Genomic DNA, 25,066 nt, shown 5'->3' on the forward strand with positions numbered 1-25,066 from the left:
AATTAATACTTGATAATTAATTGATAGATTCAAGACATCATTACTTGACCAATACAGAAAAGAATAAACTGAAACATAGGATTGGAATTTGTAATTTAAAAGGTATTGTTGTATATTATTGTATTGTTGTAAGTTTTTGTAAGACCGAAAGATTGTATGCTGTATTTGCATATCCATTTACTTTTTTAATAATATGATTTTGTGAAATAAGGGGCAGGACCAAATAAGCTATTTGCTTCCGCCTGCTCCTTCTTGAACTAATCCTTTTTATATTTTTTTTGTTGTTGTTAAATTCTGATTGTTTGTGTTTTATTTAAATTTCTTTTTTTTGTCTTGCAACATTGTTGATTGTTCGAGATAAATAAATAAATGAAATTAAATAAATGAAATGAAATACATGTGTCAAAATCTAAACGTTTTAGCTAAGAGACTAATGACGCGGGTTGCTTTTCCAGCTAATTAAACATGCATCCTGTGTCAGAGAAGACTACAATAGGGGCATATGGAAATGTACTGCAGGGCTTTTAAAAATGGCAATATAAAAGTGTGTGACTATAGCCCTTGAAAATTTTAGTCTATTCATAATACCCTTCACATGTTGCTCTGGATGAGTACATTGGCTGTACATAAGAGGGGTTTTTTATCTGAAGATCAAACTTGAAAACCTTGAACGTGATCACAGCATATTAACTGGCCAACTGTTTAAAGGCATGAGTCGTTTCTGCTAAACTATGCCATCCTGACTAAATGTAATGCTACTATGATTGAGACAATCAAATCCATAGTGACTTACAGACATCCTCCTTTAACCCATCTTTCACCTGTACATTTTTAAGCTCTGCACACTAACATAGAAGTTCAGGTTCAAAATGCATACCATTACATTCCAACTGTATGAACAAGAGAAGCTGCCAGTATTAATGCAGGAGACAGAATAGAGGCTCACAAATAACTTTTTTCAATGGCTTTAACAGGAGAAATATAGGAACAACAAAAAAATAAAAAACCCATCTCCTTATTACAATCTGTAAGAACAAAGTGAAAGAGTTCATCAAACAGGACATAAAGCACCTCTTTCAGGCTAACAGTGGTACACAGTACTGATTCGTACACAAAAAACATGACTTTTCATTCACTCATTTCTGAATGTTCTGTTAAATAAGCCAGAACAATTAATCAGACTTTTATGGAAATCGCAATATCCAAATTGCAGGATATCGTCATAATACCATTCTGAATTAAGTATTGTAGTACAAATTGTATTCTGCACACTTAAGAAAGAATCTCGATAACAAAAATCACACTATAATCATTTTAACATTTTTTTTTTTTTTTTTTATGAAATTGAGAATAATGAAGCAAAAATTATCATTTCATCCAATATTGTAAATCATATCCCAATTGCAATATCAATCAAATAATGTCAAATTATTCAGCCATACTGTTATAAAAAACAATTGGGTAAAACAAATGAAAATATATCCAATGCTTACAGATGTAAGAAACATGAATCTTTTAGCAATCTGTGTGTGAAGATGATGACAGCAGTAGCACAAACTCACCAGTTTCAAATCCTTTTTCAGGAACTGAAAAGGGAAAATGAATGAAAATAAACAACCCAGACATTGGTATTCAGAAGAGTTAGGTTATACAATTAGAAAATAAATTCTCTGTCAAAGCCTCCTTAAGAACAATGGTGATAAAAGAGATGAAAAACCTACCTGATGTAAAATGACATGCAAACAGATGCATCTTTTTCTTTTCTTAACCACCTACACTCGACACGCCTCCTATTATAAATAATTAAAATCATCTAGAAGATAAATAAGTGGTTTTGTGAGTGATGGTCATCTGAACCAGCCAGACGACAATGTCATGTGCAAATAAAAACAATAATCAATCTACTACTCCTTATACGTCCCATGACAACCTCATATCTTAAACAGATTTTCAGGTGTTCGTGAGTGACACACCATGAGAGGAAGATAATACAGTTTTATCTTAAACTGTTATAAATGCATATAGTAAGTAAGACACTCGATCTCTTCTCTTTGATGGAGAGGTTTTTCTTTACATCCTGACAATTAAGACCTTTGTGAGATACGGGGTTTATCTAGGGCAGTTTTCATGGCATCCACTACTACACTCTCTATACTATATATAGGAAATCAGTTCTCCACCCAGAGAAAGGTCTCTCTCCATCAAACCAGGACTCAGCAGATGTAAACACATTAGACACGTTTAACAGAAATGGCAAATGTTAACTAAATGACCGAGTATTTAAAGGTGCTGTAGGTAGGATTGTGAAGATCCAGGACTTAGCCAAAGAATTTGAACATCGACAACTTCTCACTTTCTGCTAAAGCCCAAACCGTCTTCTAAGCCCCTCCCCCCACAAGGGAGAATGAATGCGTGTGCATGAGCAGTGATTGACACGCAGTTAAGACACCCCCCACCTTGCCATGATTGGAGCATCTGAACAGGGAGCTGTGGATTTTTGCAAATCGCACTACAGGCTGTAGGTGGTGCCAGATTTTTTTTTTTTTAATTACCTGCTTCATGTAGTTCTACTCGAACATACGGTCAGTTTCAGCAAATATGACAGAAAGTTAGTTTTATAAGTCTTACCTACTGCATCTTTAAGGAGGATAAGTGGTGGCAAAAAGCATTCTGAATTGCAAAGAATTATTTTTGGAAAACAAAAAATAGTAAACACGGACCATCACACACTGAGGGTGATGCCCAGAATCCCTAAGAACAGCAACAACAGGCAGACAGAGTTTCAAATGATCCCAACAACATCAAGGCCTGTACTGATTGAGTACACTGAATAATGATTGTTTCCTACTGTACATTAATTGTACAATTCTGATTTTTCTGGTTGTTCTTTTTCCAGAAATATTCCATACCTAGCCAGACCCGCTTAAGTTGAGTATTTTCTGTTCTGTTATCTGTGCATAACTGTTGTTCACTGGCATGAACTTTTCATACTGAACCTGAAACCGTTTGTGGAAATGGATTTTTTTGTTTCTGATCAAATCATGTACAGCCTTGCATTTAGTCCAGGACCAACACAACAGTTCCTGTAGAAATATTGCAATATCTTAAAAAAAATCGTACCAGTCTTATGTGCAACATGTTAAACATTCTTCTGACAATATATACAGAGGTGCACTGTTTTCCTGTCCATGTTGCATATGCTACACAAAGCTTAATCTAGCTCGTTAAAACCCATTAACGGATAGTTTGGATTTTTAGTCTCCAGTGGCTGCCATGTCAGCTCACTGCAAAAAGTTGTACAGAAAAGGGCAGCGACAGGACACTCGTGTCAAATGTGAATGATACATAAATGCCCCAGAGGTGACACAAAGCAAAGTTTAACATTAAACTCCAAATGTTCATTCAAAGGTTGATTAAGACATAATGATTTCATTCCAAGTAGTAGAACAAAGAATGGTATGTTCGTTTTTAAAATTTCATTTGCGATTTTTAAAAAGTCAACAATAAAAGCAACACTAGTGGTTGCAGCAGTGAATGCCCACTGGGCCACTTCCCCTTTGTGCAGTGTGTGTTTAGAGAGCATCTCTGTGCCCCCTAGTTAACAAACTATACATTATACATACTTTTTTACATCTCTGTGAGTTGCAGCTGTTATTACTTTGTTCTTATTCTTAACAGAAGGAGTCGAGTATTGGAGAAGTCAGTGAAAGTTAGTTTCCAGTCATGGTTGATTCATCTACCGGGGGCTTTTAAAACTATCACTGGTTGACAGTGAATGTGTGGCGCGGCTCTCAACTAGTTCATTATGACACTTTCTAAATTTAGCTTAAAATGTTATAACCTTTAATCTGGGCAGAGTTGAGATGGGTGTAGGTCAGTTCTTGCTCTACTGTTAAGCAGTCTCCATTCTATCCTCTTTCTCTCTTCGCTCTACTTACCCTTTCAAACTACTGTTGTAAAGGGACATCTGACCTATGACTTTTAGGCTCAATGAACCCTAAAGATTGTATTCAAAGAGCATTAAAAATGCAGTAGAGCAGGCTTACAAATACCAACTGCATCTGATATAATCATTTAGCCAATTAGGCAGCATAATAGCCACTTGCTCCACATTGGCAGGGATTGAGCAGCTACCTGGTACCATTACCTCAGAAAACATTGTCCCAGGAAGAAGCAGGGGCTGCTGGAGCCCACAGTGATAAACAGTAAGGCCAGTGGCTCCACAATGTTGACAAACTCTTTACTGCTATGACCGGGGGGCAAACCAATGTTGGATCTGAGCTATCCCGTGCTGTATCTGGCCCATGTAGAAGTCTGCATTTCTGGAGAAGTCCTGACAGACTGAGGAGTGGGCATCGCCCAGAGCACAGTAAAGGGCAGTGCCACCCACACTGATCACTACGGTAACCAGACACAGCAGGATGAGAAGCAGGCAGGAGTCTCCACCGCCAACATCTACAGAAAAGCGAAACAGAGGGAGAGTTGGAAGGAAGTAAGCAGTAGATTAATAATAAAGCCTTGAAACGTTTTTAGATTTCCTCTACCATTTTTGACAATGTTGCAACGGATCTGTATATTTGGTGTAAGTTACCTAGCCTTAAATATAAGCCTGCCAATGTTACAAATTGGCTCACTTATAGTGAGGCAATTCACTAGTCCTATATTTATGAAATCTCTGATCCGTAGGCAATAAACACACAAACACACCATGCTCATAGCCATCTTCAGGGACTTTGAAGTGGACGCGTCTTTTGGCAGGGATGTTGTCGTCTCGGGGCTCTGAGCTGGCAGACACACTCATGTTGTCCACACAAACTCGCCGCTTCTTCAATATGGAAACCAGGCCAGAGGCAGGAGACATCTGACAAGCAAAAAACAAAACAAAAACAAAGAGATGTTAGGAAGCACAGACACATATCAACAAAACATAATCTATATTCATACCAAAATAAAGTTAGATCTGTTCATCTTCATACAAAGACACTGACAACATTGTGTATGATGAAGAACATGTTGGGTGCACCTCACCAGCCATGCCCACCAGGTATCAGGACATCACACAATCAGCAGTATTGAACTTTAAATCTCACTATAAACGCTCCCTCCTACACACTTAGAGTTATTTACAGTCAGTAACACAGTACCAGGAACTGCTTCCCTAGGAGTTAAGTTATGCACATTATACTTTCAACGATCATCCCATGCTCAAAAGCGCTAAAAATACATAGAACAATTGCAAATTAACTTTAGCCAAGTGGTGGTACCTGTCATATTACATATACATATGCAACACTTCTGCTTAACATTAGCACACAGACCTTGTGAGACGATTTATTTATTTATAATTATTATTTATTCCTTCTCAAGCGATTTTATCCAAAATCAATTAATCATCAAAAAGCTTCCAATAAGATAAGTTTCAGTTTTGCACCTTGACTAGACTCGTCGCAGAGATCCAAAAAGGGAACCAAAACTACCTGCTACATCAAAGTACTACAGGTTCCATTGCTAAAACACTATCTCCCTGGCTGCTCTACATCCTGTATTTGATAAAAACCAGGCAACTCCTCTGGTTACCATTGTGCCTTGGTTCTTTCTGTCTCTGCTCTAAGTACTAAGCATCTCCCACAGCTAACTCCCTTTCATTTACGTCTCTCCCTGGTCGTGTCTTTCACAGAAGATTTAACTATGAAAATAAGTCCGTGAGCAGCACTTGAGCTTAAAGCCAACTAATGACACAATCAATGTTAATAGAAGTTTTTTTCTCGACACACACAGATATAAAACCAAATTGAGGTATCCATCCATTCTGAAATAATTATATCAGAAAAATAACACGGTGCTAGATGTTGACTTTGCAGGTGCATGACACTCTGAATGACATTTTCAGTTCCCCTACTTTTCTCTCAACATCTAATTCTCTCAGTATAGAAGAGTTAAATGTCAAATTAGCTTCACAGGGCTACGTAATACCATTAGGGCTGCTTAACAGGGCACCGTGCTGTCCATTATAAAGGACAGACAGGAACCTTAAAATGGTCGTCAAATTGCCAATTTGTAGTTTAAAGGTGCTCTAAGCGATGTCACACGTTTTTTTAGGCTACAACATGTTTTGTCACATACAGTAAACATCTCCTCACTATCTGCAAGCTGCCTGTCCACTGAACACACTGCAAAAAAACGCGGTCTCTGTAGACAGGCCAGGCTCCACAAACGGCAACAAAAACAAACTGTGCCAACCTGCACCACGAAACATAACAAACAGTGTTCCAGCCAATAACTGACAAGAAGGATTTGGGGGTGGGGGTTGGTGCGTGGAAGGGAGGGGGAGGGGACAGGATGAGGAGGAGGGAGGGGCGAGCTAGCTTCCGTTTTGTTTGACAATACTTCAAACATCAACAAAAGTGACGTCACCCAACATCGCTTAGAGCACCTTTAAATGTGTTTGTGGTTCCACCGGTGCGTCTTTGTTGAGTTCAATAGTTTTTAATATATTTTTTTGTGGGGGAACAACATGCAGCAAAGGGCTGCAAGTTGGAACCAAACCCGTGGCCACTGCGTCGAAGACCGGGCCTCTGCGCATGGGTGCAGGCCCCACCAGGTGAGCCAACCAGGCGCCCAATAGTTATTACTTTAGACTCTGAGGCTGAGAGGAAGATAAAATGTAACAAATAATGCCAGGTTATATGTATATTGCATACTTGTACAAGTAATCCTAACGCTTCATACACACACCAGCATTCATGCAAATGCATCAACAAATGCCCATAAATACCATACAAATTATATCAATGTACCTTAACTTGCTAAACATGTGAAAATTCTTCCTTACTCGTCCACAGCAAAACATGATAATGTACACACCTCCGTTACAGTGATGAGTTTAGCCATGTCGTCCAGTGAGGCAGCTTCTCTAATGATGTCAACTTGCTCAACTTCGTACTCATCCTCCTCTTCTTCCTCCTCCTCCTCCTCTTCTTCCTCCTCCTTCCCCTCTTCCACCTGCTCCTGCTGCTTCATGTGAGCCTCCTGAGGAAGGCAGGCCTCCTGGTGGAGGCAGGTTTTAGCACACTCCTGCAGTGATAAAGAAATGCAGTTATAACTTACTGTACATATCAATATACAGCTATGGAGACAGTAATCCATTTTGTTGCTCTACTCTCTATTGAACTGCTATAACACAATTCAGATCTAAGCCATTAAAACCTATGTGTGTTAGTGAAAGCTGTTAAGTGATGGGTAGACTGTTCCCAGGAAATAGTAATCTGAAGGTATCTAGAGGAAGTGATACGTTTTATATTTCCAGCTATAGTGAATAGAGGAACTGAGTAGTTAGCATGAGCAATGTGAAACCCCATTACAGAAAAAAACAAATACGATACTCATTCTGGTGACAAGTCATTATACAAAGTAAAGTGTAAAATTACTACCAAAACAACCAAACTAGGAGCTCACAGATGACAGACTTTAAAATGTTGCTTGTATTTCTTTATATTTACTTTGATTTCCAAATTCTGATATGTACCTGGGTCTCTTCATGTAGCTTCTCCTCAGCTAGGGCTTCCTGGTGCAACTGTTGTACCTCCACCTTTGCCCTACTGACCAGAGTCTCCACTAGGAGAGTTTTCCGACATAGAGGAGAGTCTCTTTCCTTCTCCTCCTCTTCTCCATCTCCCTCATCTTGCATCTCCAAAGTCTCAGCTGCCTCCGCCACGTCCCTCTCCTCTTCGCCTCTTTTTGCCTCCTTTTCCTGTGCAGGACCTAAATCTCCTCCCTGCTGCTCTGCAGGCTTGGGCTGATCCATTTCTCCAGCTGTAGAGGGGTGCAGTCCATTTCCTATGACTGAAATGGTGTATCCTTCCACTCCTTCTGCTTCTCCTCCCTCTTTGTCACTGCCTTGCTTGTCAGTCAGCTGATCTCCATAGAAACAGTCCTTCCCCTCTACTTCCCAGTTTGGGTCTTCCTTGTCCTTTTTGGAGATCTCAGGGGAATTGACAAATTCAGTCAAATTAAAGGAATGGCTGTTTTGAGAACAGGAGGAGTCACCGGCTCTCTGCTCTATCCCTTTGTCATCCTGATGGGCTGGATGAACAAAGAGAGAAACAGAGAGTTGAGGAGAAGAGTTGTGGAAAGAAAAGCCGTTTTGGGTCGTCTTTCCACTTTTCCAACCATCACAACTCTAGTTTTGGTTGAAATAAACACATAGTTTACTGATTTACATGCGAAAATATGTTGGCTCTATACATGCTAAAAGTATTGCTTTTTTAAATGGAGTCTGGTGGGTTTAGCGCTAGCGACTTCAGAGCTGTTTCTGGTTAAACAGAAAGGTCTCAAAGATGTTTTAAAGGTCTTTCTCTAAAAGGATGGGGTTAGGGTTATGTGATGTTGTCAGACACTTACAATATTAATCGGAGCCTATCAGTGGCAAAACAAGCACTTTTGTGAAGGTAAATCAAAGATGGTGGTTCCCATAGGAAAATAGGGTGAAAAAAACGGTAGTTACCCTTTAAGGTCCACTTGCTTGCTTTTTCCAAAATTTTAAACTGAATCAGGAGATGCGATTGAAAACTCATTCTCCTTTTGGTTGAAAGCTATGGAAAGAGCTAGTAAGCGGACTTTGAGTAAGGACATTCCTACCCTGACATGAGATAAATGCACCCACTCACTCACCTGAGGTACATGAAGGCAGTGTGCCACCTTCTTCAAATGCAGGCCTCAAAAGGTCCAGAGATGCACACTATACACACACACACACACACACAAATATGTAATATATGTACAGTACATACACTACACAGATTAGTAATGTGTAAATTACACATGATTTAAAATTTAACCTATGGATACATGCACACTAAACTTAAAGCGTAACTCTCGCCAAAATGCAACCTAGGGTCTTTTTGGGAATGTACCCGAGTCAAACTTTCGTTTAAAAGCATATTTAGGACGGAATCGCCACTTTTAAGATTTACCGTATTTTCATTTTTGGGTCAAAAGGCATTTTGAATGGGAGTGCTAGGGGCACTTTTATGCTAGCCTCAAAATAGCTATTTTTAAAACACTAAGAAGGCTCGACACAACATGACACTTTGCTCCAAGTATCACCAGGGTCTCTACACCTTAGCGAAAGCATTGACAACATTGTTTGTGTACCCAGAGTTTACTAAAAAGAAAGGTTTTAAGCAACTCACGTTAGCAGTTGTTGTTTACACTATCCGCCATTTTCCCAGTCAAAAATAGGCGATCTCCGAATGCGAATGAACGGACTCCATAGGAGGAAATGTCATTCCTATATGAGGCTCCTTTTTCAACTAGTCAAGTCAAGTCAAGTTACTTTATTTGTCCCCCAGTGGGGCAATTTGTTATGCAGCAGATAGTATAATAATAAAAAAAAAAACATACACGATCATACACACAATGCAGAGATTGCCTACCATGCAGGCAGTTTAAAAACATAAATAATAAAACAAGTTATCTATGGTTCTTTATAGAATTAAAAAGTAGAATGGCTGCAGGTACAAAAGAGTGTTTGTATCTATTTGTTCTGAGTTTTGGGAGTATAAAGCGTGATCCAGATGGCAACATCTGAAATTACTACAAGGTCAATATTGTGTTTCACTAACGACAAGACAATGAATTATCCGTGCATTTATATGGAACTAAGCTTTTGGAACTTTCCATCTTTACTCTCCTCCCTCGACTATTTTTGACTGGCTCGATAGACGGCGACCGGAAGAACAACAGCTACAGTGAGTTGCTCAAAACCTTTCTTTTTAGTAAACTCTGGGTACACAAACAATGTTGTCAATGCTTTCGTTAAGGTGTAGAGACCCTGGTCATACTTCGAGCAAAGTGTCATGTTGTGTCGAGCCTTCTCAGTGTATAATAAAATAGCTATTTTGAGGCTAGCATAAAAGTGCCCCTAGCACTCCCATTCAAAAGGCCATTTGACCGAAAAACAAAAACACGGTAACTCTTAAAAGTAGCGATTCCGTCCTAAATATGCTTTTAAACGAAAGTTTGACTCGGGTACATTAACAAAAAGACCCTAGGTTGCATTTTGGCGAGACTTACGCTTTAAGGTGTACACCATGGACACTTAATAGATATTTTACATGCAACATGTTAACATGGCATCAATTAGTCACTTGAAATGCAACATACACATTCATTCTGCCTTTATTTTATGTACTGTATGTACATTCCCTCTGTCATACACACAGACACACACAACAATGATGAATGTCTTACCACAGCATCTCTAGCTCCTGGTCTGTGAACAGAAGACAAAAGGAGAGACAGAGTGAGATGGTGAGAGTATTGAAAGTTTGTTCTTGGTTTTGGTAAATGAAGATGTGAAAGATTGGTGACCCCTCTACTCTCCCAATCTAATATTAGCTGGAACACATTTCTCTGGCTATTACAACGTGTGTGTGTGTGTGCGTGTGTGTGTGTGTGTGTGTGTGTGTGTGTGTGTGTGTGTGTGTATGTGTGGTGCCAATGAAACCCTAGCAGTGTGAAGTCTCAAATATCTGAAAGTGCAGCAGCAGCAAAGGGCCATATGTTTAAACTATCACTGCAGTGCTCACCGCGTGCACGCACACACACACACACACACACACACACACACACACACACACACACACACACACAGGTTTGTATGGTGTGTGTCTGGCAGGTATAATACACTTTGGACTTCCTATTAAATAATTAAAAATGCTAAGGTGGGCTTCACTTGACTAATTTGTTACACTTGCATGAGCACATCCAACAACAGACACCTTTACACACTTCTTACCACACATGCACACACACAGAAACTCTTTAAGACAGAAGCACAACTTATTTTAATTAATTGATTATTGTCAACATTTTCTGGAATATTGCAACAACTTGCAAATATGTCACCACACACTTTACCATACTGTGTATTTAAGAAACAGTCTAGGTAAATATGCTTGTACACAGTCTTAACTAGAGTAAGATGAGAACATCGCTATTCATTTAAGCTTTGTTCATCCCTCACAGAGATTTAGGTTAGCGAAGAGTAGAAAGTCAAAGACAAAAAAGCGGAAACAACATTGCTCAGTTTTAAGTGAGTAAGTAAATCCAAACCTGTCTTATTGACACTTATCTTGTTTATTTTAGTCACAAGCATACATATAAGCGGGTACATATTAGTGATTTCGACAGGAGACTGGAGAAGCAAAGCATTTGCGTCAGACCTAATCTGACTTTTCAAATCTAAGCCAAACACATCTCAGACCTATTTCTGCAATGAAACTGATATTGATCTTCTTGTCTGACTTTGACAGTTAACAAGCATATTTCCCAAAATGTTGGACTGGTTTGTAGTTTAGGTGACAATAAATACTCCATTAGGAAAAATGTACATGCAAAGAGTACACACCCACACACATGCATGCAGACTGACCGACTGTGCGTTTCGCAGATGTTTTTAAGAATGTCCAGATGTTGGGTTGCCAGGTCTGAGAAAGAACCTCTACACTGACTTTCTAAGAGAGACAGAGATACACAGAGATACAGGGAGTTAAAAGCATTATTACAACTATGAGGAAGCCTCTAATGGCCCGGACACACATAGCCGATAATCGGCTGTTGGACAGTCTGGCGAGGTCAGTGACTCGAGTCTGTTCGGTGTGTTCTGTGCCGTCGTCAGTCCGAGGGGCCGTCATCCTTCATTTTGGCCGATTTGACATGTATAATCAGGGGGGCGGGCACTGCCGGCAGTCGGATGCAAATGACCAATCTGATTGGTGGAGTGCTAACCCGGAAACAGGGAGCGGAATGATCGTGACTAGAGTCTCTCAAAATCTGACAAAAATCTTTTAAACTGATCTTTGTTGATCTGAAGTGAAGAAAGATTCAGCAACTGCATGGCCTATTTCTCGCTTAAAATGTTTTCAGAAACACGTTTCGGTGAACTATTTTAGTACAATATGAGATTGTATTCTGAACAAGCCGCCATGACAGTCTGTCTTTGAATTTCCGGAGAAACAAGACCCACGTGACGCATTCGTCCAATCAGCTGCCGGTTTTCATTTTTGGGCGACAATACAGATTAGCTGTTGAGATGTATTACGTCTTTCCGCTTTGGTGTGTTCCGAGGCACTTTTTTGACCAATTTGAGAAGACTGATCAGCCCAACTGCCTTGTCTGCCGACGTTTAGCCGTCGGCTCTGTGTGTCTGGGCCTTAAGAGCTGAGCTCCCTGTAAGCAATACACATACAGTATAAATGCAATCTAGGGTCCATAATCCTGAATGTTTCCTGATGGAATTTAAATGATATTATCACTAAGCTACATTAAATATATATTATTGGGATCCAACGGACAAGACACAGAGGCTGCAGTTATATTGTTGAGTAGTTTTATGCTTGATAGCTGTGCATGTGGGCACATACTGTACAATGAAGGATGAAATTCAGTAATATGTAAAGCCTCAATAAAAAGTGCAACTGTTTTATAGTACAATACTTATAGCCTGTAGAAACATTTTTGTATTTACTGTATTGTCATACTTAATTCTTTGCAAGTAAATATCATTGATTCCTTGATGTAAGAATCAATAGCTTCTATTTTTAGATGCCCAAAACCCAATAAATAAAATATATATACATTTTTATCATAATGAATTTATATTAAATATATAACTAAGTATGTTACATGGACAACATACTCTACGTTTGTGTATAAGCGCATCTGTTGTTTGTGTACTGTGTGTGCATGTGTGTTACCCCACTGTTCTTGTAGTGCATTCAGGTTGTCCAATACTCTCTGGTGATAGAGTCTCTCTAGTTGGATGCACCATAATGCCCGCTGGTCTGAACATCACAGGTTAAGAAACACATTAAAACACACACACATGCACGCACGCACGACTAACATAATAGGAGGACAAAGAGAAAAGGAGGCAGGAGGAGAGGGGGAAAAAGAGTAGGGCCAAAAGAGATAGAGGGAGAAAGCACTCCAGGGTGCAGTTTCTCATGTTTATGGATATGAGCAGCCAGAACACAATCCTTCTTTGACATGGCTAAATGCTTTCTCTCTCTCTAACTAGCCCTCTGTACATGCATGACATAGCTAAGATAGCTATCCTTTCTCTTTCTTCCCTCCGACTGTCTCTTTCTTCTGACTAATCCTGTCAGAATTTCAAATTCTCATGCTCACTTTCTTCCTCCCTTTCACCTACTCTGCTTTATACTTTGTCTTTATTGACTGTAAGTGTTTGAGTGTATTTGTATAAGAGTAAAGTATTCAGGTTGTGTGTATGCACTGTACAGTGACGATCAACATTTCAAAACAAAAAGGTAAGGTTCAAAGAACCTTTTGATTTGCAAACAGCTAAATAATTCTGCTGATTAGCATCACCTAATTTCACTAAAAGGGACCTCCATATCAATCCAGCGAATGGCTTTGTTTATGACTGTTGACAACCATTTTTTGACCGTTTACTTGGAAATGACCGTAAATGCTGCAATCTTTCCTCATCTGACAAGTGAATTGTTTTGGCAACATGCTGTAGTTTTCCTCCCCGTCATGTTTTAATCTGCATATCTATCTTCCCTCTGTGTATGCGTTCTTTCTCTCTGCCTCTCTAACTTGTGGGCCTTTGGGTATTTTGTGTAAACCAGCTCAGCTACTGGTGCTTTTCCACTCTGTTTTACCTTTTTTTTTTTTTTTTTACCTGTAATTACCCCTCTTCATGTTCTCCTTATCTATTCTGTCTCTTTCATGCTTCCTCCTCTCCCTCTGTTCAGCGTTTTACCTTATCCCCTTCTCTTTTCACAAGTTCTTTTCCACTCTTTTCTCCTCCGTCTATTCTATCTCAGTGAGGCATCAGGTAATCCACAGAAAGTCGCTTCAAATCCTCAAGCTCTAATGGTGTGTTCACACCAAACGCAAAGTGATTTTTTGGCGCAAAACGATTACAAACAAAGTCAATGCAGAGAAATGTGTGTTACCCTGTGCTGCGAAAGCCTATCAGTGTTGAAGTTCTCCTGCATAGTATAGCCCTGATAGATCTGAACTCCATTCAGAAATCATGCATTTTAAGAGTTTTTTCCTTATCGTCTTGCGGACAGACCTGACAAAGCGATGACGCAGACACAGACGTTCACTTCCTGATTGGGTCTTATCCATCATGACGTGTCCTGCCCTGATTCGTCACACCCCTATCATGTGACCCTTTCCCGGAAGAAAACAAACGACATCAGCCTTGACTAATTGGTTAATTCAACATGGATAACAAATTACAGGCGTTGCTGGCCTTGTTGTCGATGCTAGCAGCTGTTGTGCAGTTCAATTCTGCATTTAATTCTGCTATTACTGCCTACATGCGCAGGAGGCAAGCTATTATTCGAGCAGTTTGCGACACTTCCCATGTCCAGGGGTGTAATCAGCCTTACACCGTGTTTACACCGGCCTGAAAATGCACATCACATGACCATTCACGTACACTGGGCATGCACGTGAATGTTCATGTGATGTGTGTTTTCAGGCGTTAGTATGGATGGATATTATTTCTGTAACAGTCATAAAGCGCTTGTGAGGACCTTTTTGTTAATAAATGCAGTCTTAAAATGACAACGTATTAAGGTCGTGACACACTAACCCGATAATCGGCCGTCGGACAGTCTGGCGAGGTCAGTGACTCGAGTCTGTTCAGTGCGTTCTGTGCTGTCGTCCTTTGGAGGGGCCGTCGGCCTTCATTTTGGCCGATTTGACATGTTGAATCGGAAGCGAGGAGCGGGATGAGCATCTCTCAAAATCTGACGAAAATCTTTTAAACTGACCTTTGTTGATCTGAAATGAAGACAGATTCAGCAACTGCACGGCCTATTTCTCACTTAAAATGTTTTCAGAAACATGTTTCGGTGAACTATTTTAGTAAAATATGAGATCGTATTCTGAACGAGCCGCCATGACAGTCTGGCTTTGAATTTCCGGAGAAACCAGACCCACGTGACGTGTTCGTCCAATCAGCTGCCGGTTTTCATTTTTGGGCGACAATACAGATTAGCGCTGCCTGCTATTATGGAGATGTATTACGTCTCATCGCTTTGGTGTGTTCCGAGGCACTTTTTTTGACCAACTCGGGGAGACTGATCAGCCCAACTGGCTTTCCTGCCGAGGGTCGGCCGTCTGGTTGGTGTGTCAGGGGCTTTAGTGTGGACATAATTCAAATAATTATAAATAATTCAGATTATAAATCATAGACAAGTAATAGTTAGCCAAAAAAAAACCACATGAATAAAAACAGCAATGTTAGTGTAGAGGAGGTAAGTGAATGACACTAATAGCACAAATTAAAATAAAAGCTGCCCCCCACCACCTAACCCCAGTACGCACAGACACACTCCAACATATTGATAAGGATACAGTCTTCGTGAAGGACAAAGGCCTCGGCAATCTGCAAAGAGAGAGAGACATTACGGTCTTTCTTTTTTAAGTGCATGCTTTTAAAATGTTTTTTTTTCATGCAAGCAAGCTATCAGAGTCTGGCCCAATGGGTTATTGAACATGACATAGGATCAGTCAATGAAAAATTAGATACAAGAAAACAAGTAGAAAAAACGCCAATCTGGAAAATAGAAACACCACACTATACAGAGCTGTAACTGTTCTGCTACTGCTGCAATGGCTTCTATAATCATTAACTATGGCAGAAAAAAACTCTGATATCAGAAACGTAATAAAATAGTTAAGCAAGTTCCTAGCATTTAAGAGAGACAGTGAGAACAAGAGTAAGTGAAAAGCAAGACACAGCAAGACAGAAAAACAAGAAACCATTTTAGACACTACCTCTCTTCAGCAAGTGTCGCTTTCATGCTGCTCAGCTGATCTCAGAACAAGAGAAGTGTGTGTGTGAGTGAGAGAGAGAGAGAGAGAGAGAGAGAGAGAGAGAGAGAGAGAGAGAGAGAGAGAGAGAGAGAGAGAAGGAAAGGAAAGGAGGGCACAAAAGGCTCTCACATTTCTAATGAAGTGAGGGGCAGTGACGACTGAGCGCCCTCTATAGGTGAATGTACTGACGTGGTCCAGATTCAGAAGTTGGAAAGAGAAATTTGTTTTCTGTTTTTTGATAATAGTTTCACATCAGTTACAGATAGGGCTCACATATCCACAAAAGTAGTCTATAAATTCACTTCTTGAAATATAGAAAATGTTTGTGATTTTTGCACAAAACATGACTAAAAAAATTCAATGGAATAAACAAGACAGATTAACTTGAATGCATATCTTCATCATAAAATTAAAAACATTATTAACCTTTATGCCTTTATGTCAACTTTAATTAGGCCTGAAAACAATTGCTTAATTAGACCAGTTGTAGACCTGTGTACCTGTTGTAAAGCGGTTGCCAGAGGAGCGCTCATTTTCTATAATCACTGAAAGTACATTTTCTTTTAAAATCCTAAGTCACTATTGTACCAATAATTCAGTTAGTAGCAGAGCTTACACACAAGGAGATTTGTGCTGTCATGCCTGTTTTCTTATGAAGACACACACACACACACACACACACACACACACACACACACACACACACACACACACACACACACACACACACACACACACACACACACACACTATACTATGGCATTGTGATGCAGGAAGAAAGCTTTGGATTAAGAACAACAGCATCTTGCCTAAAGCAGTGTAACTGTTTACTGTTTCTGTGCTGTTTGATTCAAGGTATTTAGTAGTTAAGACATGTTTGAGTTTCCACAACACAGTTTTTTATGGTGAAATCATAGCTATAGTATTTTATCAAAACGTTTGTGAAAAAAGAGGCAGAAGCACGTGTGTGTTATGTCTTGAGGCCTTTCTCAATTCCCAAATTTGTACTGTACCTCCTCGACTCCTCGATCCTCCGGCTTGTTACCCGGAAATCATTCTCAGCGCGTTGAAGAACGTCCCAATTCCTAAAATGCACATCAAGGAGCGAGGATCGAGGAGGCTCTTTGGAGGAGTTATAATTGAGGATACAACAATGTATCCTCTGCTGAAGTCTTTTTACCCGTCGCATGTACTGTAAACAAAGAGGCGTGACAGAAAGACTAGGGTTGGGTACCGACACCCGGTTCCACTATGGAACCGGTTCCTGCGCAACCGGTAGGAATCGGACCGGATTAGAACGCAAATTTTGGTTCCTCATTTCGGTTCCAATTAATGTGTCGACTGAAATATTTTTCCCTTTCCCTCCGAAACGGACGTAAAAATATCACACTTTCTCTGTAGTCTACCGTTAGCTAGCTACCGTAAATGTAGGCCATATTTTCCCTCAGGGCTCACCAAAACGGACGTAAAAGCATATTAACCATTCACTGCACGTGATCGCTAGTAAACATATTACATCTTTGATGTCATTTTTCAGTTTTTCAAGAATCGGTTTAGGAATCGGATTCGTTTTAAAAGTACCGGTTCGGCATCGGAATCGATAACTTCAATGATACCCAACCCTAAAAAAGACAGAGAGGAAAAAGGGGAGAGAGAGAGAGAGATAATATATCCGCAGCCCCATGGTTAATCTATGGATCGGGCAACATTCTGATGAATAGCGAGTGGATGAAATAATTAACATGGAAAATAGTATTAACGTTCTCTAAAATGTGAACAGCAGCTTCTGTCGGACAGACAGCTTCATTTGTAAGTGCGTCTGGAAAGATGCTTGAGAAACAGCAGCTTAACTTCATTAGGATTATTTCAGAAGTAAAAGGTCTAGTTCTGTTTCCTCTGTCAAGATTAACTACAGTTACCGGCAATTTCCACTGGATGCGTAACGGCTGTGGAACGGCTCCGGAACGTCGACGGAGTCATTAGGTTTCCATTAAAGTCAATGTGTGTATTTCCACTAACTGCGGAACGTCTGCATCCCGACTCCATCCCAGCTCTGGCGGTCTGCAGCCCTCCGGAGCAGATACGCAGAGCTTCTATTTTTGCCGGACGCCGGAGAGCTCCGCAGCAATTCAGCACACGGCAGATAGTGCGGGACAGGAAGTCGAGCACAGAAACAAAATAAAAATAATAATAATAATAATAATAAATAATTTTCAAAGTAAAATACACCATGCTCACGGCGGATCATATTTCCCTGCACTACACCTTGAAAACACAGCACAGAGTTGTTTCCCCTCTACTCCTCTGGATGGAAACAAACTGTTGTTGGTTTTGTGGTTCTATTCTACGTGAATTTGTGAGATATTGTGGGTCCTCGTGACTACAGCTGTCAGTCATGGCCGCAGCCGTGCCGCAACAAATCCGGACCTAGTGGGTATTGACGGACGGCAGAGCACGCAGCCGTTCCGCAGCGGAGCCGGTGCGCAGACGTTCCGCATCCAGTGGAAATCCGGAGTTAGTTTTCCTGCTTAAATGTCCGACAGAGATCCTAAAATACAGCATATGACAAAACGATGAACAGCTGATGCAGCTGTGCTGCAGGTCATATTTATTTGACGTTGCTTTCAAAGGACGGCTCGGACGCAAAGATGTCTCATGTTTGTTAAATGCCTGTTACCTCGACTCCTCGAGTCTATTCCTTGACTCGAATCTCCTGTGGGCGGAACTAAGACGTGAGAAGAGGAATCGAGGAGAGGAATCAGGGATGCACAAACTGGGAATTGGGAAAGGGCTCAGATGTCTCTCTCTCGTCGGCCCTGACACACCAAGCCGACGGTGGGAGACTAGTGGCGACGACGGCCAACTGTGGCGTCACCTCTCGTCGGCTCTCGTCTTGGCCAAAAATTAGCACTGGAACACACCGCAGAGGCTACAGCCATGTATGTTTGCCATCTTATGGACATAATGTGCAAAAATAGATATTCCAATCGTTTGAACCTGTGTGTTTTTTAGAAGAAACATTCAAACGTCATTTTTGACCAGTTTTGACAGCTCTTATGTGTATTGGATTGATCAGATGAGATGAAAAATAAAAGGAGCCTTGTGTGTGCCTCACTCTCGTTTTCACGCTAAACAGCCAATCAGATGAATTGGCTGTTCGGCCGACGACGCTGATTCAACGAAACGGCCGAAAAAAGGCCGACGAAGGCCGACGAAGGCCGTCGCTCGGCGACGGTGCGGGACACACCGCACAAACTAGGCCGACGGTCTCAACTAGGACCAATGGCCGACGGTCGGCTTGGTGTGTCAGGGCCTTCTCATACACACCTGTTTGCCTGGAAGGAAGCATAGCTCAGGTGTGCCTGGTGTAAATTTACATTTGTAAATCAAACTGACATATTCACACACCCCATAACAGACATGTCCAGTCATGTAGATATGTGTGTGTGAGAGAATTGAGCAGAGAAAGACAGAGTGTTATGTTTTTATGTAGTGTGCATGTGGCTTAGGTGCGTACTTGCATGCATGTCTGTTTGTGTGTACAGACACTGAAGCCACCCATGCCTTAGGGTACAAAGTGCCATTCCGATTATAGTGCTGAGTGGATAACTGTGAATTCATAACTAGTGCTAGAGCAAGAGTTTAAAGAGACTAAAATGACAGAAAGACAGCAAGAAAAACTTAAAGAAACTATAAAGAGAAGTGTGTCTGTTTAAGTGAGTGACTGACATAATTGGTGGTGATACACAGCTCGCAGTATCTGACATAACTATGCCAGAAATAAAACAGACAGCTTACCTGGTGAAGGTACTGTGGTAGGTGAGTGTCATCTCCTCTTTGTGCCAACTCCTCCAGAGACTCCAGCAGGGTAGGGCTTGGAATATGCCCTGTGGCACAGCTGGAGACTGAGAAACAAGTGGGCACTGGTGTGGAGGTAAGGTGTTCCCAATTTGACGTTATTGGTCCTGTTGCACTAATATGGGTGGAAGCAACAGAAGTGTTAAGCCGTGTGGTGCAAGCAGTTACTGTAAATGTCTCTGCAGTTGAGCTGGCAAAGCCTCTGGCTCTTGTGGGCCCCTGGTTGAAGACGGGCTCTGTGGAGGAGGTTACATGATCTGTAGTGAAGTTGGTATTTTTTGCTATCCTGTCTGTAGCTTCTGTTATACATGTAGGCCCAGGTGGGCTGGTAGGCCTGGTGTCTGAGGTTATAGCAGGTGCAGTAGAATCTATAGGCCCTGTGGTGAAGGGGGGTCCCAGTGTAATGGACCCTGTGGTGGAAGCAACTGATTTAGTATTATGAGAGTCCACTTTGACGTCACTTTGGCTCAATTCCACTTGACTGGTGGGATATGCTGTTTCCGGACTGACCACCGGAATGACAGGAGATGTAGGCTCTGGACTGGTCCCAGGGCTGAAAGCATACGGAGTGTCCAACAGACTGCCTACAGAGGGAAAGCAAGACAGCAGCAAACAGAAAGAGACATTAGAGAAAGAATAATTAGGGCACAGTTAACGTGCTGAAACAAGATTACAAAAAGCTGTCTGAAAGTTCCACTAATCAATGTTTTTTATATTGACAATAAATCAACCTATGTGTAATATGAAAGGGGTTGCTCCCAATGACAATCCCAGAGAATTATCATGCAAGTCTGCAGCACTACTGAACATGTTTAGTCTCTTTCAACTGTTAGCAGCTTTGTTTCCAGAAACAGCAGGTGGCTGTTGATTGATAAATTCACAATACGCTACCTCCCCGGTGACAAACAGAAGGAAAGACTTAGTGAACTAATAGTTACAGCAAAAAGTAAGAAGCATGGATTTCAAACAGTACTGTGTGTGAAAGTGTATGTCCATGTGTGTATATAATATGATTTTCTCTTTCATGTGTGTGTATGTTCCCTACCGGTTTCTGAATAGGAGGAATCAGTCATGGGAGTGTCTGGAGACTGGCAGCGAATTAGACAGCTTGATTCCTCTGACTCTTCCTCCTCTTCTTCTTCTTCCTTCATCACCTCATCAATGTCTTCTTCCTCATCCTCCTCTCTGCCTCTTCCATGCTCCTTCTCGATGTCCTTCCCATGGTTGTTGACTGGGGCTTTTTGGATGATCCCTCCTCCCTCTTCATTTTGTGAAGGACAGAGACTTTGAATCTCTGTGAGCGTGTTTGTCTGGTTGAGATTGCGAGTTTGGGCAGTGAGAACTTCAGGGTTGGGAAGGTTATCACAGAGGTCCACCCCGCCCACCTGAACTTGTGACATTACTCTGCCCTCCCTCTCAAGCTGACCTAGAGATAAAATAAAGGATCAGCTGGAATTCCAACATAATTAATAAAGTAAGAAAACCAAAGAACAACTGAATTCCTATGAATGTTATTCAGACTTTGACTTCATATTTATAGGTCTGCTGCAACTTGAGAAAAAGCAACCAAAGGATAGGAAAAAAACCCAGCACCCAGCCTTCCTCAATCTCAACAGCTTTTAGTTGATGTTATTTTCACCGTGAATCACATCTAATTTGTATGGATAGTGTGGTTTTGAGGGTTCTGTACTTAAATATGTTGAGCTTATATTTTGTGTAATGCTTTAAAAGGACAAAATGAACCTAAGGCTTAATAACATATGTGTACCGAGTTAAACGCTCTCTTGGATCTGTTTTCATGCTAATCGAATGTGTGCGAATCTATGTGTGCCGTGCAACCAGTAACCAGTGACATAGCTCAAACACAGCGTTCGTGATTCGACTGGTCACGACTGTTATCCAAGATGGCGGCCGCATCTAAACATTAGCGCTACTGTCTTTATAATCTATCTTTGTAATAAACTGTCTGTACATGTACAAAGTTCTCAATGCTTCGGTTTGCATGTAGGGACCCTCATTATGCTACCGTTTAAGTGTGGTGCTATTCTGAGTCTTGTTAGTGGTGATTTATCCTGTGCCCCGAAAGCTAGCGTTAGCAGCTAACCCCCGGTTTGTGGTAGCTAGTTTCAAGCTAGAGACACATTCGATTAGCATGAAAACATATCCCAGAGAACGTTTGACTCGGTACACATATGTTATTAAGCCCTAGGTTCATTTTGCGCCGGAATTGTCCTTTAATGAAATTCAAACACTCACCCCCATGATCCATCTGGCACCACCCTCACAAGGTCAGCGCCGCCTATTTGACAAGCCCTTATTCAAGCCTGCAGAGATAAGGCGAGAGAAGACAGGCACATATCAATGTAAGAACGTATGAGGAAGACAAAGTCAGACTCCACGCAGAGACGACAGAGAGAGTGAGAAAGGGAGAGACACAAAACAAGTTTAACCACATTCCGAGTTGTCGAACAAAACTTAGAGCTTATAGAGATTTAAAAAAATAAACCTTCAGAGTGCAACGGTCCTACCAACCCCTTGTACTGCAGTATAATACTAGTACAAACAAATCTATTGATGTAGACGGTGATTTGACATTACGGGGATTTACACTTTCACTAACTCTGACAATGCATGACATAGATTAAAACCAGGATTAAAACCATTTTGTGTTTGTACTAGAACATGTTTACATGCTTTAATGTAAACATTAAATGTTAAAAAAAAAAAAAAAAAAACACACAATTTTCCTCATACTGCCCATGGCTGCTGCACCTGTATTCAGAAACATAATTTTGATTATTCCAGACTTTCACATATAGGTCTACACAGGGGAAAAGCATTTAAAATGAACTAATCTTAAAAAATGTTTATCATAGCTTTCTTTGTAAAGTGTTTCCCACAAACACACACAGATGGCTCGTCTTTGCAACATTGCACTGACTTTGCCCCCTATCCCTGGCTACAATATGCATGACTGTATCCTGCGCCAACAGTCATTTTGACATACAGATAGTTCAACTCCATAAAAAACCTCCACAAACACACATCCAGGCTAATGAAAGCCTGTCTCAGAGGAATATGGCTGTCCTGGTTTCCCGCTGCACTCAGCTAATTGTTCTTCCTGTAACCCTGTATAGCCCTGGTTAACACTCAGCCCAAACATTTAAAAAGAAAAAAGAAAGCCAGGACAAACACACCTAGCACAATTTTGATTCTGTGTACACATTGTTATTAAAACTTTGATGGACAATCAAGCGTATATATAGGCTAATTTGTAACACATACAAGTGTCACAGAGAAATATCTTGGGAGATGAGTTCATGAACAAATCAGCATTGAGGGCTGCTGTCTCCAAAGGGAGGTGAGAACCTTTGGGATTACATAACCATCTTGCCTTTATGTTGCATAAGCTTGATATACATTTTTAACAAGGGACAGCGCCTTCTGTATGTGTGTTATATCAAGCTCGATCTCTATCGACAACGTTTCATTTCCTGAATTGTTCAGGTGCCGTCGGAAATTCCGCCAAATGTCTGGTCGATTTAGGAGGACTATGGTTATACAGTAACTGCTCCTCAGATCTCTGCAGGGTAAATCGAGACAATTAGCTAGATTATCTGTCCAGTCTGAGTTGATTAAAACAACTTTTGAACAAGCACGTTCCACCAAAACAAGTTCCTTCCCGAGGCTATTTTGCAAAGGCACCGTTGCTCCCTCCGGCGCTTAGCCTGATTGGTTTAAATAAATGCCAATAAACCAGAGCATGTTTTTCTCCCATCCTGGAATGCTGTGTGGACTAACCAGACCCTCCTCCGCAGCACTTTGAAGGAAGGTCTGGCAATGCCTGCTTCCTAGATGGCTTTAAGATATATATACTGTAGAAGAGAGTATTGTATTCTCACTCCAAGCTCTAAATGTCCCTCTGGAGGATAAAAAAGTCCCAGCACATGATAAACAACTGTGACATTAAGGCTTGTGCAACAGACCCTTCAGATTACACATACAGGTGTTACTGTACCGGTCATACATCTTTATGCTTTATAGGTGTTTTTGTATTTTCAGTATCCTTTAATGTCCCTCTCCCACAGAGCCATCTGTCCATACAACCATCCATCCTCTCCTCTTTTTTATCTGCACCCTACTCCACAGGGGGACCATGAATAATGAAAGACAGAAGAAGAGACAAACGGAGTGGGGAATTCAGCCAAAAGGACAAACACAAGGTGGAGAAAACAAACCCTGTCCTGTGAGAGGCCACTGCCAAGACGTTACAGTCAGCAGAGCCATAGACAGATGGGAACATAACTAAAAACATGACAAAAAAAACTGACAGTGCTTTTCAAGTTTCTGCATGTAGCTAGACGCTGTATAAATGAGCTAAACTCAATACAAAGTTAGGAAATGAGACGAAAATATTTGCCGTAAATTGCACCCTTGTTATTCAAAAAAAGCCATAACACCGATACATTAACAATTCCACGCTAGTAGCTAACAGTTAGTTGGCTTATAAACCTAACGTTAGGTCTAATAAGAAAATAAGCTAACGTTAGCGTGTTACGTTACGTTAACAGTAAAATTATTAAGTTAGCTTGGTCGCTATCGTTACGGTTCAAGTAACGTTAGTGTTGATTTGGCGTTAACGTTGCGCTTCTTGACAGGCTAGAAAACGTTTGAGTAACGTTAGTTAGAGCTAGCTAATAACAAGCATAACTTAATAGAGAGCTAAACAGCAACAGCAATAACGTTAACGTTACCTAACGCTACGGCGACAAATTAGTCAACGTTAACGTTACGGTATACTGCTGTTGCTAGCTAACTTACGTGAGCTAACGTTAACCGACCGAGTCACATCTGGCCAACATACCGCGGAGAATGTTTTACAAATATACACCTTCATTTGCTCTACTCTACTATTCATAATTATCAATCACTGGCTAGATATTTACACGTTCTGTGACACATAATAGTCAAGCGGTACTTACGGCTGAAAAGGGTTGACTGAACGGTAAAAACTCGGGCATTAGACACTTTGCTGTGGATATTGTTGTAACGTTAATGACTGTAGGTGTAACCAACAGTCAGGGGTCGTTGCTACAGCTGCTGTCATCAGGCCTGCTGCTGTGAGCTGTTGGTGTTGGTTGGTGGGCGCAGGATGCACTGTCGCCACCTTCTGTTTCAACACTGTCAGTACGTGATTGTTTTTTCGCTCGGCAGGTTTGGACATTTCTGCAAACAATTTAATCCATTGCTCCAATTCTCTAAGATTATCTATTTTTACTTCATGATGTTGGCAAAGCCATTTTTTTTGGGGACAGCTAGTGTAGACAATCAAATCTACCAATTG

At 40.9% G+C, this 25,066-nt stretch overlaps 1 protein-coding gene across 4 annotated transcripts; it reads right to left on the reverse strand.

Annotated features, from left to right (window-relative positions):
• Positions 1-2,891: 2,891 nt before the first annotated feature.
• cnsta (consortin, connexin sorting protein a) lies at positions 2,892-24,919 on the reverse strand. Of its 4 annotated transcripts, none has more exons than XM_035999385.1 (13): positions 24,705-24,919; positions 21,979-22,046; positions 20,768-21,148; positions 19,663-20,306; positions 15,403-15,433; positions 12,759-12,845; positions 11,435-11,516; positions 10,252-10,273; positions 8,671-8,737; positions 7,526-8,082; positions 6,865-7,005; positions 4,708-4,861; positions 2,892-4,455 (listed from the first exon to the last, which is right to left on the reverse strand). In XM_035999385.1, the coding sequence occupies exons 2-13, from the start codon at positions 21,989-21,991 to the stop codon at positions 4,247-4,249; spliced, it is 2,388 nt and encodes a 795-aa protein (XP_035855278.1). In that variant the 5' UTR covers positions 21,992-22,046; positions 24,705-24,919; the 3' UTR covers positions 2,892-4,246. The 4 variants fall into 4 exon arrangements, with proteins under 4 accessions (XP_035855278.1, XP_031169915.1, XP_031169913.1 ...); XM_031314055.2 differs by having other exon boundaries at positions 6,865-7,029; XM_031314053.2 differs by having other exon boundaries at positions 6,865-7,074.
• Between the last annotated feature and the right edge of the window lie 147 nt (positions 24,920-25,066).

Source organism: Sander lucioperca, chromosome 3 (assembly GCF_008315115.2).
Source record: "Sander lucioperca isolate FBNREF2018 chromosome 3, SLUC_FBN_1.2, whole genome shotgun sequence".
In the NCBI taxonomy this organism is placed as follows: domain Eukaryota; kingdom Metazoa; phylum Chordata; class Actinopteri; order Perciformes; family Percidae; genus Sander; species Sander lucioperca.

Excerpts from the sequence above, each read along its gene's own strand:
- cnsta (XM_031314053.2), bottom strand. Across the intron at positions 11,517-12,758 it reads TGCACTACAAGAACAGTGGG|AAAGTCAGTGTAGAGGTTCT; the intron begins GTAACACACATG and ends TGTCTCTCTTAG. Across the intron at positions 8,738-10,251 it reads CAGGAGCTAGAGATGCTGTG|TGTGCATCTCTGGACCTTTT; the intron begins GTAAGACATTCA and ends GTGTGTGTATAG.